Consider the following 19,531-nt stretch of genomic DNA (forward strand, 5'->3'; position numbering starts at 1 on the left):
TCTTGGTTTTTTTTTTTTTTTTTTAGAATATTTTGACACCTGTATTCCAATATAATTGACTTCCTTTCTAATTCTATGTATTTGATGTTATGTGTTACAAACAATATTCTGAAAAGGCTTCACCAGGCTGCCAAATGGGTCCATGACAAAAAAATCAAGAACCCTTGCTTTAGAGGGGGCTTGTAGCCACTGACATGACTGCAGGGATACAGATAAGACAGAGCAGCTGTAGGCTGTGTTTCTGTCACCAACCATTGTCTGAATTTCCTAAGCCTCAGACACAGGCCTCAGAGGTTATATTCCATGTGGTTGCATCTGTCTCCTGGTTTGTCCTTGGTTCAAATTCCATTCTTGTTAGAACCCTGGCAACCTGATGAGTTTGGAGTCCAGGATTAGTCATAGTTCTCTTCTCTATGGCTTCATTTCAAGGCAACTTTCAGCTCAGCAGGTCCATTCCCTTGGAGAACCTCATACAATCCACATGATGTATCCTTCCCACCTCTCAGCATTTGTATCCAGGTAAAACTAGGAGCATGAAAATGAAGAACAGTATGCAACCCCAGGTTTCTATGCCTATATGGAAGAGGTAGAGGTTTGGGCTTATGTGGGGAGATTAATGGGTTGATTGTATCAATTTCAGGGCCTTTAAAAAAATAAACTGGCAGAGTAAACTGCTTTCCCTCTCATTGGTTGCATCCTCAAGTCAATGCTCAAATAGCAGCAAAGGAGAGTGAATGTAAGTGTGGTTGTGGAGCACCAAAACTTGGTGTCTAGGGGGATTGCTTGGTTCCTCTACATGGGGGCCATCACCAGTCATCCTGACCTATAACTTGCCACCGGATTCCGAATGACTCTGGAGGAGAAAGTGAATTTGCACAGCCCTGCCTCACTAAAATCCAATCCACTTGCAAGTCAAGATATCACCCTTCTAAAGTCATTAGTCCTATTTGAAAACGAAGGACAAACAACAACAATCCTTCATGTAACTCAGCCAGTGGGCCCCTCAAACCTGCTCTATAGCACTATTTGCTGCCTTCTGGTAAAATCTCTATATTTAATGAAAGTATACTCCTGGGAACATGGGAAATGTTTCCTGGAGTAAACCTATGAAGAGACAGCATGGTACAGTAGAAAGAATGCTGGGTCTGGAGTCCGAGGTCCTGGGTTTGAAATAACTGTCATTTACTAATTGGGGGACCATGGACAAGCCTCTTAACCTCTGTGGCTTTCATTTTTCTCATCAGTAAAATGAAGAGGTTGGATAAGATGACCTCTAAGGTCCTTTCTATCTCTAAACCTATTACCCTACTTGTTCTACTTGGCAGGTCAAGGCCTTTAATTATGAGGTTTGAGACATTAGCCCACAAAGTCAGGCCCTTGCTAATGCTTTCTCTTTCAGATTTTGAGGAGAATCCATACGCTTAATTGTTTTGTTTATAACCAGTATTAATGTATTCCATTAGAATGCAAGCTCCTCAAGGGAGGATCCTATTTGTCTTTTGTCTTTATATGTCTGTTGTATAGCAAAGCATGTCACATAGGAAGTAGGTGTTTAATAAATGCTTTTTGATTAATTGATTTTTTTGTTAGGTACAGGGGGAAAGTGTTGGAAAAAAAGGTAAAGTGGGTCCTTTCTGAAATTTTGGCAATGAGGACCAGAATTTCAACTCATCACACTGAACTCCATCCAGCTCTGTGTAGAGGAGGGGCTTGTTGGCCACTCCAGTATCTCCTTACCCCTCCCCTTTGTTTTCCACCCCTACCCCAAATACTTTGCAAGTGGTTTGTATCATTAACTAGTTAGACTATGAAGCCAGTCAATAGCTGATGAGCACTCACTATGCATGGCCCTTTTTAACCCATGCTGCTTTGGATCTTTGGCCCAGCTCCAGTCTGAACTCCTACCGAGGTCAAACCCAGGGTTCTTTGGGCCAAGAGGTGTGTGTATGTGTGTGTGTGTGTGTGTGTGTGTGTGTGTATGTGTGTGTGTGTCTGTGTTTGTGCCTCTGAAAGTCCACTTTGTACCTAGACTGGCTCCATATCTAGAACACTCTTGGGGATCTAGTTTGCATCAAGCATCTCCCTGTGCATTCAGATTTATTCAGGAAATCATTGTGGTATCCAGAATCTAACTAGTATCCAAATTCCCCCAAAGGCCCAAGACCTGACCTGGCCTCCTGTAGCTCTTTGGAACAAGGCCAATTCAGAATTGGACCAGATTTCTTTGGAGCCTCCTGTTTTCTCTTCCTGGTTTATCCCTTACTCTGCCCCTTTCTTGATGCAGACTCACACATATAGAGCTCTTAAAGCTCTCAGACACCCTAAACTCTTGGGTATAGGTAGACAACTTCCACAAAACTGGATGGAAAAATTCACATGATCCCAGGAGACTAAGCGGAGTTTCCAAAAGAGAATTCCCAGTCCTTAGCACAATGCCTGGCACATAGTAGGTGTTTAATAAATGCTTGTTGATTCAACTTAACTATATTTTGATGCTAACTTTCCCAACATTGTCCTTAATCTTCCCTTCCTTCCTCACTTATCCCCCAAAATGTAAACTAAATAGATGGATAAATTTAAAAATTGCAGGTTTCTTAGGCCTCTGAGAAAATGTCTGATTGGTCCATTGGGGTACTGTGACTTTGTTGGAGAAGGACAGCTGGTCAGTTGTATTAGATAATGTTAAGAGACATAGCTAGGCAAATTCCCCCAAAGTCAAGCCAACAAGCAAGGCTTTCCAGTGGCGGTGGGTTTCCACCCTACCTCAACCTTCATCACTGAGCCAATACATATTTAATGGACCTGGATCATGCTAAGCTATAGGAGACACCTTCATGTCTCACACTTTTCAGTTTAGTATTTATCAAGAGAAAAGCTGATGGTCAGGGCACCACCTATTAATGGTGTAAAAATATAGACTTAGTGGGGAAAAGCTTCAGGGCTCTTTAAACAAACAGACAAACCCTGAAGACCCTTCCAGACTTTCCTGAGATCTGTCATGGGAAAATAAAGATGTTTGGCCATCCAGGTCTTAGTTATCAGGTGAGTGGAAGGTGGCCTGTCACTGTGCCTGAACCAGACAGGTATTTACCAAATGCTGGTTGAATGAATGATTGATTGACACTAGGTTGTCATGTGAAACTTTTCAAGCCATCTATTCTGCAGCTGTATAAACTTATTTTTGATAATTGAGATAGAAGTATGTTGATAAGAGAAGCTTACTATGAGCCAGGCACTGTGCTAATATTGGGGATATAAATGCAAGCAAAAATAAATATAGCCCTACCCACAAGGAGCTTATATTCTAATAGTGGAAGATAACACATAGGATAGCATTTGATGAACTACATGGCAGCCCCAAACCAGCAGCAGCTGCAGTTTGCTATCAATGGGTCTGTTGGGACAGACAATTGGAACAGACATTGGGACATCAAAGAGACAGATTAAATTGTCAGCTCCTTGTGGCCAAGGCCCTGTTCATTTTTGTGTCTCCCCCAGTACATGGCCTGTGTTTGTTGAAGAGAGCAGCTATGTGACTCAATGGTTGAAGCACTGGGCCTGGAGTCAGGAAGACCTGAGTTCAAATCCAGCCTCAGACACTTACTAGCTATGTGACCCTGGGCAAGTCACTTAACTTCTTAGCCTCAGTTTCCTCATCTGTAAAATGGGGACCACAATAGCATCTACTTCGTGGGGTATTGTGAGGATCAACTAAGATAATAATTGTAAAGTGTTTAGCACAGCACCTGGCAGATAGTAAGCGCTATGTAAATGTTAGCCATTGTTATTATTATTATTAAGTGATTTCTGTAGCAGAGACTACAGGACCCACCCTACCAATGAAGACACACTGGCATCTTTTAACACTGAGGAAGCAATCATATCCCCTTCCCACTCCACCCCTCACCCCTGTAAATAAAATAATGGAGAGAGGTCTGTTACAACGCAAATGCTTTTTGGTCTGACCCAAACATGTGCATGTTCACCTTCGATCTCCAGGTCTGTTTCATAGCTCTCAGGCTGGGCTTTATCTTTTTCAATGACAGCAGAAGGTTCTACTACACAGATGATATCTTCATCAGAATCACTTTCCTCAGCCTGCTGGTCACCCTCATCTAGAAAGGAAAAAAAAAGGGGGGGGGGGAAAGCCCATCTTGCTCACTCTGTATACTTAACTTGTACTTTTCTACAGCCCAACTGGAAATCATCCAACTTCACTTCTTTTTCAAGGATTCCTTCTTGGAAATAAATCTGGATCATTATGTCTAGTCACCCAGGATTCCCATCCTCCCCTCACCCTCTTTCTTTTATACATATATATATATATTCTTGTTTATTAATTTATTTTAGTTTTCAACATTCACTTTCACAAGATTGTGAGTTCCAAATTTTCTCCCCATCTCATCCCTTCCCCCACCCCAAGATGGCATGCATTCTGAATATCCCTTCTCCTAATCTGTCTTCCCTTCTATTATCCCCTTCCCCTTCCATTTTCCTGTAGGGCAGGATAGACTTCTATACCTCATTTCCTGTATATCTTATTTCCTAGTTGCATGCCTCACCCTCTTTCTTGACTCTGGGTTTTCATTTACCTTGATGATAAAGTAACCCGACTGTCACTAAGGGAGAGGGTTTTTTGACCTCTTCTCGGTTATCTGTAAACAAAGGGGTTGGACTAGAATATCTCTAAGGTACCTTTGATCTCTAACACTTTGATTCAATGACAGTTCCTGTCCAAGTATTTCTCCTCTCCCCACCAGTGTCCCTCATCCCCATTTATCTGCCAGTAGTTTATTCAATTTGATTCAATAAATATTAAATGCAAAACTAGCCTTTGGTCTATACTAAACTTGTCTGGGAAGACCTGATGCTTCTTCCCTGTGTTCCCTGGTTACTGCTCATCTAGGAACACTGGAAAATCTCCTAATAGTCCTGCTCTGCTTTTGACTGTGCCTACACATGACTTGACCAATTGTTTCCTTCCTTCCATTCCATGATACTAGCTTGGTGATTTGCTTAACCTACAGTTTTTCTTTTGTACAAAGAAAAAGGAAAGGCAACAGGGTGCAGTGGATATATATAGTCCTTGCTTTGGAGTTAGGAAGACCTGGGTTCAAGTCCTACCTTCAACATACATTAGCTGTGTAACTATAAGCAAGTCATGTAACTTCTCACTGTCCCAGTGAACTCCTTAAAACTATAAGCTACAGATCAATATCTATGGAAGGAGCTCCCCATGTTTATTGCAATATTTAGCCCTCTCTAGTGTCAGACATGGACTGAAAAGCTGGTTTGAATGACAAATGCAATTGGAGAGGAATGAGAAGTTTAATTTGGCTAAAGCACTTAAAGGTTTATAAAGCACATGTTAGATCATTTGATCCTCATAATAAACTTGTGAGGTAGTTGCTATTACCATCCTCATTTTATAATGATTAAGTGACTTGCCCAGAGTCACATAGCTAATAAGGGTTTGAGGAAGAATTTGAACTCAGGTCTTCTTGACTCTAAGCTCAGCAGTCTAGCCATTATGTTGCCAAACTACCTAACTAAATAATATTAACTCCTTTCCTTTCCAGTCTTTAGCTAATATTATTAGGGGGAATGAGAAGATGGAGAAAAATCTCCTTTCACTTGAAATTAAATGTTAAAATATCATGGTTATATGCTTCTTTTACTGTTCCCCTTTTCTGGATGAAGAATACATGAAAGTAATGGGATTTTCCTTATATTCTATGCTCTCTTATGTCGTTTGAGTAATAATTTGTTATTCTTGAACCTGTTTAACTATGGAATTTTTTTCTGTAATGTCGAAGTCAAATGCTGAATTCTTAGCAGCTAGCATCAGAAGGAAGGACTGGATGGTATATGGAAGTCACACTGTTGGCACTTCAGAAGCATGACATTGTTATTTGGAGTCAAAGGATGTGGGTTCAAATCCTGCCTCTGCTCTTAAACTGTATGATCTTGGCAAATCATTTAAGCCTCAGGTTCCTTATCTATAAAATGAAGAGCCTGTATAACACCACCTTTAAGGTCTTTTTTCTATCTTGTAATGTATGACACCCTGATCCTAGCCTATATGTGGAGATACACCTACAGTAGGCTAGGAGATCAGTAGGCTCTGGAGAAGCAAGGCTCCTTGCAATCCCACAGCTCTGATTTGAAATGAAGTCAGGGAGCTCTCTTATTCCTTGCATGAAAGTTATAGATTCTTGGAGTCTCCCACCAGTCTATGAGACATGATAGTACAGTATAATATAAAGAAAACTGGCTTGGGGGACTGTGGATCTGAGTTTGGCCACTAATTCTCTGTGAATCATTAGGCAAGTGAGTTTACCTTTTCTGGGCCTTAGATCGTCATTGAATTAAAAAAAAATTTTAAAAATGCATATGTATGTGTATATACATATATATACACACACACATATATAGATATACATACAAATACATATATACACATATACAGATATATATGGAAAATGGATTGTGTCTAATATCCTGTTCAACTCTAAAAATCTACAATTCTAACTCCCTGTTGGCCAGTTCTTGACCTACCCTCCAACTTCCCAATCGATGTGCTACAAATCCTGTTCTAGAGCACGATCAAACAAGAAGAGAAGAGAAGCTAGTCTCCAGGGCACGTGTAATCAACCACTGCATTTTCAGCTGAGGCAAAGCCAAAGAGAACTAAGTGGTGATAAGTGTTATGATTTTTTTCACCTTGCTCACGTTCAGGTATATCATCATCATCATCATCATCATCATAGTCCATGCTGTCAATGCCCTTCCCAGGGTTGCTGCTAGCTGCTCACCACCTTGCTTGTCTTTCCCCCAGAAACACACTGGTACATTCACTTTTGTTTCAAATTTTGTTCAACTTCCCATGAACAAATCCTGCTGGCCTGTTGTAATCTTTCTATCATAGCAGGCCCCAGAAAGAGCTGATTCCTGAGGTGACCTGACAAGCGTGAATATTATCTCAGTTCTATCAGTTAGGATAAACCTGGCTTCCCCTGGTCATCAGGGCAAGGAAACTTGCTTTACCCCTGAGAAGTTTTCCTAGGGCTCTGTTTAAATGGGACCCTCCCATGCCTCTTACCCCCACCCCTCCCTCCCTCCACTTTTCATTTCATCTCCAACATTCCATGACCTCACCTAGTCATTGTGATCTAGGAGGGTGAACCTGGCAACAGCAGGCCTCGCAACCTCCCGTCGGCTGAGGCAGTCATCTTTTCTCCTATGTTCATCGGGATCAAGCCAAGGCTTGGCTGGGAGTACCCGGGTGGTGTGGGTGGGTCACTCACAGGTGGTATATTTCGCTCTGAATTAGGACTGAACCAGAGCCTCTTAATCAGGTGACTGTCAAGAGCTGCCATCATGTTCTACTCTAGAGATGGTGGCTGTACTTCAAGTACAAAATATTTCAGCGGAGGTTGAGTTCAGTTTCCTCCTGTACAGGTTTTTTGTTTTTTGTTTTTGTTTTGTTTTTTTATTTTTGAATTTGGGAAAGCTTCCTGAGGCTTGGAGCAGAAGATCTGTATCAGACAAATATATATATTCTATCAACACAGCCGACAGCAGTCAAAGCATTATCCAAGCAAGAGCTGCTTCTTGCCAACTTAAATTGAAGTTGCCCAGAGTTCATCCCCATCCTAGGCTGTATTTCATTCTTGGAGTTGAAGTTCAGTTAGATTTTACTGGTTGGTGAATCCAGAGACATTTTTGTTCTTTGTTTTTATTTTTACTTCTTGACAAGTTCTTCGAGCACTTCAACAGGTCAGGTCAGTAATTTGGTGGTTGATTTCAAATGACTCAATTTCCATAGATCTGTGATCTTTTCCATGTGGTTATTCCAACAGTGCAGACTGCAATCTTATCTTATAAGACGTTTGTCCGTGAACTCCAACAAACCTTCCATAGAGTATTTATGGCTTTCTTCCAGGACTCAACATTTTGTGGGCGCCACTGCAAGCTTTGGGCTATGCATTCTCACTGTATGTGTTTGGTCCACCCTCATTTCTGATCATATGTTTCCTGGATATCTCTTATGTCCTTCTGTGTAGGTCCTACGAGTCAAGTTTAGCACCAAAGACCAAAGGCCTTAGCTACTTAGGCCCATCACGTAAGTTCTGCCATTGACTTTTGAGTTACCTGCTGTTTTAATTATCAGGAGAGTCATGGTATTCCACCATGCACAGCCACATGGCTTCCATTAAATAATATAGTGATATAGGAACAAAAGACATGGAGAACAAAGATACTAAGCCAGAAAGAAGACAGGTGCAATAGAGAAAGAATCAGACAATTCCCTTGAAAAATGTTAATTAAATGGAATAATTCCTGAAATGTAATCTCTTGGCCCTGGTTTCAATGACTTCTCAGAAGAACGCTAGATCATCATTAAAAGAGATAAGAGTTTAAGACTGACAGGTAAGAGGTGCTGTCAGAGGTGAGGAGGACATGTACCATCTCCAGCTGCTGAAAGGGTCCATTTCTTCACTAATGAGGGTGAGGAGGTATTTAATGGGGCCTTAAATAAGTCCATATTAGACAATGGGTTACTTCTACAAAGCAATTGGAGTTGGAAACATCTCCTTGAAGGAAAAAAATGTTATAGGCAATTATTTTGGCATGCTGATATTTTTCCCTTGACCAAGTGAGGCAAGCAGTCACTTCCACTTTGGTTCCTAGACTAATAATTTAAAACCAACATAGTTATTTGAGACTGGAGTCACTTCAAAGAGGATTTTTGCTCTAGGAATACCACTAGCTTTAGCTTCCCTGACCTACTTCCAGGCCAATGGAGTTATAAATAAGGTGCTTGTGAACGTGGGAAACAGTATGGCCTAGTAGAAAGTAGGCTTGAAATCAAGATTTGTAGGTTAAAATCTCAGCATTGACATTTCCTCGCTATGTTTTGGGGAAATGACCTAGAACCTGGGTAATATATTTTACAAATTATTGGGAGTAACTCATTTAACCTGTCATCTATATAGTATCCTCAAAATTATATTTAAATCATCATAATGCTGATGATTGTTACTTATCATCTAACTTTATTATTGATTACTCTTGGATTGATATGAGGTAGTTCACACAGGGTACCTCACTGGAGAATTTCTTACTGTTTTGTAAACATGATATGGAGGAATAACTGGGTTTTTCCCCACTTGGAAGATGGGGATGTCACTGTATATGCTATCCTGTTTACAGTGGGGCAGTTGGTCATGTGGACCACCTCCCAGTTGGCCAACTGTATTTGGAATCTGTAAAGATCTGAGCCCTACCTAGGGCAGAGTGACTAGGGATTTACCTTAGGGCTCACAACTTAGAGGGTGCCAAATTTAAATGCTGACAATACTTGTCCTTCCACCTTACAGAAACAACAGAGTTTATAACCTAATTAAGGGGAAAAACTAAACAAAAAATCCTAACTAATTAAAATAGGCTGGGGTAAATTCCTTCACTCTGCTCCCTACCACCATACAGCACTGCCAGCGATATCCTACCATGACCCTGACCCTCTCACTCCCTTTTCATCTGAGGATACTCCTTCATTTCACTTGCCCTACATTCTTTATGACACTTGCATCAAGTGTAAAATGACTCTGGCAGAGATGTCTAAACACAACTTCTATCAGCTAATCAAATAATGCCAGATTCGAGACTGGAGAATATGCATCATATTCAAACCAGAGGAAAGGGGTCAAGTGGAAGAAAGATGTATGCCAATAGTAGGCAAAGGGTATGTTAAAACATTTCAATACAGGGGTGTTAAACTCTCTATAAAATGAAAGGGTTGAACAAAGTGACTTCACTGCTCCTTGCCAGTTTTAAAAGTCATATATATAGTTACATATATAGTCAGAGAGAGAGAGAGAGAGAGTTAGATAGAGGATATAGTTGGAAAAGGAAAAGGGCAATGAAATTTGAAAAGTCCCATGAATACCAGATGTGAACCACCATAAGTGAACCATGAACAATGAATTCTGGGGGAAGTGAAATAGGGCAGCTAGGTGGTGCAGTGGATAGACCACTGCTTCTAGAGTCAAGAGGACCTGAGTTCAAATTTGACTTCAGACACTTGACATGTACTAGCTGTAATTGACATGCACTAGCAAATCATTTAATCTCAATTCCCTCTCCAAAATAATGATAAAATAAGAAAATCACCACTAAAAAAGAAAGAAAGAAAAAATGGTCTCTCAAATACTGTCTCATGAAGGTGGCCCTATCTATTCTTCCCATTAGGTGGCAGTGGAGTATATAAATGTTCACTCTACCAAGAAAGCGTATCAGTAGAGAGGGAAAAATTTGGCTAGATTACCTGATTCATTTCCAGAGTGCTGTCTCAGGGTCTTGAGATTTCTAGCATTTTGACCAGTGCCTCACAGAGGGAACTGAAATGATTGGAATAACGGTATTCTGTGTACACATTTTTTGGTTATTCAAAGATCCCAAAACACACTACTGAATTTTTTCTTTCATCGTTTCAGTACCTCTGGAAAGAAAATAAGGAAAGGGCTAATTCTTATTGGCCATTGTTTTACAGATGTGGAAAAGGAAATAAATAGAGGCTAAAGCAGATGACAAATCAGTACCTGGTGGGTGTTTATAGGATCCTAGATTATGAACTCAAAAGAACCTTTTAACCCCACCTCCTTTTACAGATGAGGAAACTGAAACCCAAGAGGAATAAGTGACTTGCCCAAAGTCACAATAAAAATAATAATAACTAGCATTTCCATAATGCTTTAAGGTTTGCAAAGAGCATTTCAACTATCACTTCATCAACTCTGAGAAGTAGGTGTTATTATTATCTTCATCTTCTAGATTAGGAAAGTGAGACAAACAGAAGTTAAGTGACTTGATCACAGTCACACAGCTAGTAGTGGCTGGATTTGAACTGAGGTCTTCCTGATTGTAGGCCCTGTGCTCTCTACTGTACTATCTAGCTGTCATCATTCTTGGGGAAGCTAGAGTTTGAACCCAGGTCCTCTTTCCTCCTAAAGTTAGGATTTGTTTTTTGTCCAACTGTATCATGCTACTTATCTAATGTGAGGAGCAAGACCCAGAACACTCAGCAAGACCATGTTCCCTCTCTCTCCATGTTCCTTTTCTCATAACTCCTCTTCAGAATTAACCAACACAAATACTACAGTAAAAACGGCCATTTGTAGGGTTAAGGGCAGGAAATTCCCAAAATTTAAAATGAAATAATTTGAAAAGGGGGGGGTGACACACAAGTTGGGAAGGTATAAAGTTGAACCTTCTCTAAATCCCAAAGAATCCCAAACACACAAAATTGTGATGAAAACACCCTTGTTTTTCCTCTCCCTTTCTCCTCTGAATCTCACCTCTTTATGTCCAAACATGAAGAAGAAGAAGAAGAGGCTTTCTGGCTAGGATCCAGATAAATATTCTAAAGTTAAGACCAGTTTTAGAACTTGAACCTCTGGGAGCTAGGACAGAGGAAAGTGAGAGATTCTCTCCAAATTAAGCTTCTGTCTAAGATGGCCCTCCGTTGAAGCCTTTCTCTGAACACAGTCTGCCTAAACTGTTCAATTAATTCCAGAAAAAAATGTGTATCAGGTAAAAGTGCATAATAGGAAGTAGTTACACATGAGCAATGTGTTTTCTTGTGATCCTGTGGAGGGCTTGGATATAATGTGTTGATGATTTTGTAGCAAAACAAATTGATGAGACAAAATCAAGCCTATATTTAAAAAGTGACTATTATTGACTATTTTCACCCAACAAGCCTCTTAGCGCTTCAGATGGCACCTGCAGCCTCTTGTTGAAAGGGCATAAAAGACACTTGTTACCCTAAGATTTACACTAGTTTCAGGCACAAAAACAGACAACTATATAATGTACATAATGTGTGTTTTTGTTTTTGTTTTTGTTTTTTTATGCAGAAACTGGTAACTAAATGTGGCATAATTCCTACTACTGGGGAGGTTGAGGCTTGGTGGATTGTTTGAACAGCTCTGAGCTGTCTTGAGCTAAAGCCCACTAGGTGTCTGCATTAAGAATGGCAAAAGTATGTCAAACCCCTGAGAGCAAGGGGCCACCAGGCTGTATTAGGAGGGGCAAACTTTGCTAGAACAGATCAAATTTGGCTAATTTGTCAACTAGCATTGCCGCCTATGAATGGTTACTGTACTTATATACTGGGTAAGAAAGAGAGAAATACCCAGTCTCAAAAAGAGTATTACAGAAATGTTGTTATTGTTATTGTTATTATTATTATTATTATCACCATTGTTATTATCTATCTCTCTGTTTCTTTTTCTAGCTTTTCTGTGTCATGATGTACCCAGCCGGTCCTGGGTCTGGAGACTCCCCAGAGGGCTTTCCTGAACAACAGAGACTCCAGACACAAATTGGAGACTGCACAGCCCGGACACTGGGTACAGAAATAGGGAACATAACAGAACTTTCTGGCTTCAAATCATGAGGTGGGAGAAGGGAGGGAAGAGAAAAGAATATGTGTAAGATGGGATTGAAGAGAAACTGAAAAATAAGGTGTCAGAACAGCATACACATTGAACTTAAATAGCTTTCTGTTAATGCTGAGAGCCTCTCATTTATGGGATTATAGAGTTTAGAACCAGAAAGGGCTTTTGTGGTCACTTAGTCTTACCCATCATTTTATCAATGAGGAAACTGAAGTTCAAACAAGGAAAATGACTTAAGGACAGAATTACAGAATGTCAGAAGCCACATAATCTCACCTATACCTGAACAAAATGATCTCCATAACATGCCCACCAAAGGGGTCAGCCAGCCTAGGATGGAAGACCTTTAAGACTCTTCCAGGGCAGCCCATTCCAGTTTTAGACAGCTCAAACTTTAAAAAAAAACTTTATATTTAGTTGAAATAGGCCTCTCTACAGCTTCCACCCAGTGCTCTCAGCTCTATGCTTTGGGGCCAAACAGAGCAAGTCTAATCTCTTTCCCATGGCAGTCTTCCACATGCTTGAAGATAACTATCTTATTCCTTGTAGGTCTCTTCTTTTCCAGGGTAAATATGCCCTGTTCTTTCAATTAGTCTTCATATTTCAAGGAACTTGGGGGGTGAGAGGGAGGAAAGGAGCATTTATTAAATGTCTATTATGTGCCAGGCAATTATTTACAATGTGCCATTGCAATTATTCTCATTTGATCCTCATAAAACCCTAGGAGGTAGGTGCTATTACTCTCCCCATTTTTTTACAGTTTAGGAAACAGAGGCAGACAGAGTTAAGTGATTTGTCTAGGGCCACACAGTTAGTAAGTGTTTCAGGCCTTTCACCATCCCGATTGCTCTCTTTTGGACATATTCTAGCATTTCAATATATTTTCTAAAATGTGCTATCCAGAACTGAATAAAACACTCCAGATGTAGTTTGATCAAAAGCAAACATGGTGAGATTATCACCTCCCTCTTCTTGGACATCATGCTTTTCTTATTGGGACCTAAGGTTACATTAGTTTTCATTTTGCTGCTGTATATTACTATTTTCTCATTTAAGCTTTTCATCCACTAAAACTCAGAGACCTTTTTTTTTTAACATATAAAAAGGCATACCTCTCAATTTTTTCTTGATAGAGTAAGGCTCTAAGTTTAGCTCTGTTAAATTTCACCTTATACAATTCAATTCAAGGTTCTAACCTGCCTTTGATATTTTGGAACCTGACTCTCCCATACAAACTAATCTGTTCTTTCTAGCTCCATATAATTCACAAATCGGATAAGCATAGTACATGTCTTTATTCAAATAATTTTTAATGCCACACAGGTAATAAAGCAGGATTTCATCCTGAACCCTTTTGCTCCAAATTCATTAATCTTTTTTATTACACCATAACATTTAGTATGTTGCCCCATTCTCATCCTTTTGCAAATGACTTTTCCATTTTCCCCTGACCCTAACCCAAAATTCCTCTTACTCTAACCCTAACCCTCCAGGGGTAGGGCCTCAAGACCACGTGTGGCCCTCGAGGTCCTCAAGTGCATCCTTTTGACTGAATCTAAACTTCACAGAACAAATCCCCTTAATAAAAGGATTTGTTCTGACCTGCAAAACCTGAACTCAGTCAAAAGGCCACACCCAAGGACCTAGAAGGACACACACTTGCAACCCTAATCCAGGTGGAAGGAGGTTGGAGATGTGGGGGGGGGAGAAAATCTAGGGGTTTTGGGGAGGAGGAAAAAGAAGCGAGTGAAAAGTTCATTTCTGTTAGGTGGTGCATTGGATAGAACACTGGACCTGGCGTCAGTAGGACCCGAGTTCAAATCTCAGCCTAAGACATTTACTAGCTGTGTGACCATAAGCAGCTGTCCTAGCTTCAGTTTTTCCTCCTTTGTAAAATGGGGATTAATAACAGAACCTGCCTCCCAGGGTTGGGAGGACAAAATGAGATATTTGCAAAGCACTTTGTGAACCTTAAAGTGCTACACGAGTGCTTCCTATTGTTATTATTCTGTCAATTAACTAGGCTTGTGGCCTTGGACAAATCCCCGCCTCTCTCTGGGCTTGGTTTCCTCAACTGTCAAAGGTTTTCTGAGGGTAAAAATGACATATTTGCAAAGTACTTCATGAACTCCAAAGTGCCACGTAAATGTCAGTTACTGTTACTTGTCCGAGGGCAAACCCCGTCCTCTCTCTGGGCCTCGGTTTCCTTATCTGTAAAACACGCGCGCTACACTAGGTTCCCTGGCAGGGGCAGGGAGGGGGCGGGGCGAGTGTGGAGGCTCCAGGCTGACGAGGCAAAAAGGGAGGGCCGGGGCCTGCACTGGGAGGGGCGGGCGGAGCGGCGGGTCGGCGGTTGATTGATTGGGCACCGCAGCGCCCCAGCGAGGCTGAGGCAGGTCTATCTTAGGGAAGGGAGCGTGCTCCCGGAGGGCGCAGGGAAAGGGGGTGGGGGTGGGGCTGGTTGCCGCCGGTTGTTTTGGGAACGTGGGCGCAAACGTGGTCTCCGCGCGCCGGGCGTGCACACTCCCAATAAAGTTGTTGTTGAAGGGGGAGCGGCGGGAGTGGCCGGCGGCGGCACCACGTGGGCGCGGCGGCTGTGGGGAAGCCCGGTGGAAGGGCGGGCAATCCAGTCCCGCAGCCAGGGATGATCGGGTCGTGCCTTTGCTACCTGCTGCTGCCCGCGGCGCGCCTGTGCCGCGTTCTCTCAGGTACCCGGGACCCCACGCCCGCGGCGCCGCCCATGCACACCCCTTCCCTCCGTCCTGGAAGCCCGCCTCCGCCCCCACCCCGCCGGCGCGCCGGGAGTTGTCCGCGGGGGCGGGAGTGTTGCGGCCGCAGCCTCGTCTCCTCCGGCCTGTGGAGGAGGGATCGCCGCAGCTGGAACAGCTGCTTCTGCAGGGTCGCGGCGGGGGGCGTCCGCCCCGGGCGCACCGGGGGCTGGGGCCTGGGAGAGGTGTCCTGGTGTGGGTGGTGGGGGCGGCTCCGGACCATTACTGCGGGGTTGGAGCTGCCTGGCTCCAACATCCCGCCCCCCAAGAAAAAAAGCAGGTCAGAACGAGCAGTCAGTGACTGAGCGGTTGTGATTAGCACCATCACTTCTTATTACCAGATGGAAATAACACCGAACCCGTCCCAGGCAGTTTGACTCCGAGACATTTACTAAGGATATTGAGATGTGCTTTATTTAAGAAGGCAAAGCACAGTGTGCAGGGTAGACCAAAAGTCTTGAGTGCTTTAATAAAGCTTTAAGTTTTAAAAGTGAGCTTTGATAGATTTAAACTGCATGCAGACCTTTGAAAGCATCTTTTGTCTTAGAAAAATTTTCCAAAGCTTTAAGCTTTAAGAGTGAGCTTTTATAGACTTAAACTGGATAGATTTAAATTGCATGCAGAGTTTTGGGGGGCACCCCTGGATCTTGGAAGTTTTACAAAGCTAAATTTAAGCTGTAAGAGTGAGCTTTTATAGACTTAAATTGGATAGATTTAAACTGGAAGCAGACTTCTGGGGGTACCCTCTATCTCAGAAAATTTTCCTAAGCTTTAAGAGTGAGCTTTTATAGAATTAAACTTGATAGATTTAAACTGCATGCAGAGTTTTGGAGGGCACCCCTGGATCTTGGAAACTTTACAAAGCTTTAAGCTTTAAATATGAGCTTTTCTAGAGTTAAACGGGGAGCACATTTTTGGTGGCACCCTGTATTTTGGAAAATTTTCCAAAACTTTAAGAGTGAGCTTTAATAGATTTAAACTGCATGCAGACTTTTCAGGGCACCCTCTATCTTAGGAAATTTACCTTTCATGATGACTGAAATTTTTTTAAGAATTTGGGCACCTAATGGGGTTTAAGCCTGTATTCTGGAAAATTCACCTATGTGGAAACAGGTCCTTCCTTGATGACACCATTGTATGTTATTGTATTGCAGGGTGTCTTGTGAACTTAAAAAACATTTTTATTACTATCTCAATATAATTGATTTCTTTTGTAATCTTCTATATTTTATTCATGTAAAAGCATTATTCTGAGAAGGGGTCCATAAGCTTCACCTGCCAAAGGGACTCATGACATACAAAAAAATTAACCCCCTTCATCATAGTAAGTGATTAATAAACATTGGGTCTATTTATATGGCCTCAGGTCGACCTTAACTCTAGCTGACTAGGCTGCCTACCTTCTTCCCTAGCAGGTCTTCTTGCCTCTTTTTTCCAGACTAGAAGGGAGAGAAAGAAAGAAGCGTTTATTGAGGGCCTACTATGTGCTAGGTACTATGCTAAGGACTTAGAAATATCTTCCTCTCTTAGAGGGGAAGGGCATAATAAGAGAGAAATAGGAACCAAGTTTGGAGCCTGTTCACCATTCTCATTACTGTGGTGGAGACAGCTAGTTGTCTAGCCTAGTGATTATATAGCTAGAACCATAAGCCTGAACACAACTCAGACCCTTGTGTTTATTTTGGTGTTTAGTAGTATGAATGAATTAGTAAAAAGGCATTTACTGAACATTTATTATGTGCAAAGCCTTATGCTAAGCACCGGGGATTCATAGAGAAAAGTAATCACCGGTTGCTCCTAAGGGGCTTACATTGTGATGGGTGAGACAACTCTATCTGCCCCTTGGGGCAGAGGTTTTTAGCTGCAAGTCAGAAGGAAAGGTCATATGGTCCTTAAGGTCCAGCAGCAAAACAGATAGTAACGCATCTTCTTGAATGTCATTTCCACTGATGAAATCACATCCGTTTGACTGTATACCATAAGTTGTACAGTTTCCTTGTCTGTCACTGGCCCTTAGCCCTCATTCTCAGGGGATGGAAACGTTTGGGGTCATAGACTATCAACTGCAAAGGACTCTGGAGATTATCTGGGCTAATCTGCTCCATTCACAGGTTGTAGCAGGCTAGGGAGGCAAAGGGGTTTGCCCGGTATCATCACAGCCGGTTAGTCACTTGTGTTAAATTGAACTCAGAGGTTCCGACTGAATCGTTGTGACCATTTTAGCTATTATCAGCCTCCTACAGACTAGGATGGGAGATCCCTATTTGATTATTCTTAGGTGCATTACTTAGAAAAACTGATAGTGGAAAGTGGAGCGCTTGTTTTTTGATCATTCCCTCATCCCCTCAGGTTTCTTTTGCACCGCCTGTTTCCACTTTGTCAGATCTCAGAGCCTTGTACAGTTTGAGACTGTCCTTCCCTCCCTTGAGTGTTTTTGTGGAGCTTCTGTGGTGGTGTTCTGCCATGTCTAACTCTTTGTGACCCCATACTGGAGTGGTTTGCCATTTCCTTCTCCAGATGAGGAACTGAGGCAAACAGGATGTATTGACTTGCCCAGGGTCACACAGCTAGAAGGTGAGTCTTTCTGATTCTAAGTCCAGTGCTCTATCCATTTTGCCATCCAGCTACCCAGAGCATCCTAACTTTAAAAAAAAAATCTTATTTTTGATGACAGTTTTCTTCACCTACACGACTGAATATATCCTCCCCCCTCCACTCCCCAGGTAGCTATTCCTTTTTTAAAAGATTTAAAAAATAGGAAACAAAAGCAGTTCCACAAAACCAATAAACACATCAATCTTGTCTTTATGTGCAATATTCTACACCCATAGAGCCCCACCTTTACAAATTATGGAGGAAACAATTCTAAGGTACTTTGGTGCAATAGTAAATTCATGAATAAACCAATGTTTATCGAGCATTTGCTCTACCATAATGTCTCATTTGTCTGGGCATTGGTGTCATCAAGAAAGGAGCTGTTTCCGCATAAGTGAGTTTTCCAGACAATAGGCTTACCCCATGAGGTGCCAAGATGTTTAAAATTTTGGTCATCATGGAAGGAAAGCTTTCTAAAATGTATACTGTGCTTTTCTGCTTTCTTAAATAGAACACATTGTAATACCCTTGTTTGCTGATTCAAGGTCATGATTATGAATATCACTTTATTGTACCAGATTAAAATACAGTAATGCTATCATAAACTGACCCATTAGACTAATTTGTCCCAGACTATGTGATTTTAGTTCTTGTCTACTTTTATTGTTCATTCCTCTTCTCAGGCTGTCAGCTGTCACCTCTTCTAATCTGTTGTAGGCTGAGAAACAAGATAACCAAGCTTGTTAGACTTGTATGTAATTATAGTAAATAGGTGCTCAATGAGGGCCTGAGGGCATTTTCTGTGAAATAAAACATGTAAGTTCTGGTTAATAGGCTTCATGATACCTGTTCTGACTTTTTAGAGGCCTTTTCCTCGTGGATTGTGTTTATTGAAATCCTATAATTTATTTGTTTGTTTTAAATAATTATACTTTATTTTAATATTCATCTTTTTTTAAAATTTTGAGTTCCAAATTCTGTCCCGTTCTCCAGCCCCTGCCCTACCCATGGAGAAGACAAGCAACATGCCAATTATACATTCAAAGTCATACAAAACACAAAATCATAGAATTCAGAGTCAGAAAAGAACCTTAGAGATCATCTAGGTCAAACCCCACATGATACAAAAGAGAAACATGAAGCCCAGAAAAGGGACTTGACCTTCCCAAGGTCATATGGATAAGTGGCAGCATATTAGGACCGAAACCCAGGTCTCCATCATGGTACCAGGGTAAAGAACACTGTCAGAGGACTTTGGTCTTGGTGAGGCTGTGTTACTTTCTACTGTTTTACCTTAAACCTCTAGCAGGGCCTCATCTTCTTCATCTGAAAAATTAGAGGGTTGGACTAGATGAGCACTAAGGAGCCTCCTGGCTCTAAATCTGTGATCCTGTAATCTGGACTCCTCCTCTGGAGTTCTTTCTACTTTCCCATACTCTACATTTCAGAGGTTGAAGTGTCCAGAAACCTCCCTGGTCTCTGGATAAATGGACTGTTAGTATCTGTGCTTAGGACTTTATGATGAACCCTAGGCAATACTAAGAATGTTTTTATAAATACGTTTTTATTAATCTATTCTGCTTTTGTTTTTATATCATTTATGTTTCCCACATGCTGTATCCCTCCTCCTACGTTTTCTTAGTGAACCAGCCCTTTATAATAAAGAATAAAAAATAGGAAGCAAGAAAATAAAACCCTGTAAAA

At 41.5% G+C, this 19,531-nt stretch overlaps 2 protein-coding genes across 5 annotated transcripts in view; one reads left to right on the top strand and one right to left on the bottom strand.

Moving 5' to 3' along the window:
• LRRC74A (leucine rich repeat containing 74A) overlaps positions 1-6,775 on the bottom strand; it is a 51,794-nt gene extending 45,019 nt beyond the window's left edge. Inside the window, exons 1-2 of the mRNA XM_027844764.1 lie at positions 6,724-6,775; positions 3,987-4,115 (exon numbers count right to left, since the gene is read on the bottom strand). Coding sequence (XP_027700565.1) covers positions 3,987-4,115; positions 6,724-6,775 — 181 coding nt within the window. The remainder of the gene's footprint in view (positions 1-3,986; positions 4,116-6,723) is intronic.
• The window catches only part of ANGEL1 (angel homolog 1), a 73,798-nt gene that overhangs the window by 41,355 nt on the left and 12,912 nt on the right, over positions 1-19,531 (top strand). For 2 of the 4 annotated variants that reach the window (XM_027844760.1, XM_027844761.1), the window contains exons 2-3: positions 8,067-8,125; positions 12,302-12,416. In XM_027844760.1, coding sequence (XP_027700561.1) covers positions 12,314-12,416 — 103 coding nt within the window. In that variant the 5' untranslated portion in view covers positions 8,067-8,125; positions 12,302-12,313. Of the gene's footprint in view, positions 1-8,066; positions 8,126-12,301; positions 12,417-15,067; positions 15,173-19,531 lie in introns of those variants that run through there. The other 2 variants (XM_027844762.1, XM_027844763.1) reach the window with 1 other exon arrangement.

Source organism: Vombatus ursinus, unplaced genomic scaffold (assembly GCF_900497805.2).
Source record: "Vombatus ursinus unplaced genomic scaffold, bare-nosed wombat genome assembly UNPS02014945.1, whole genome shotgun sequence".
Taxonomy (NCBI): Eukaryota; Metazoa; Chordata; class Mammalia; order Diprotodontia; family Vombatidae; genus Vombatus; species Vombatus ursinus.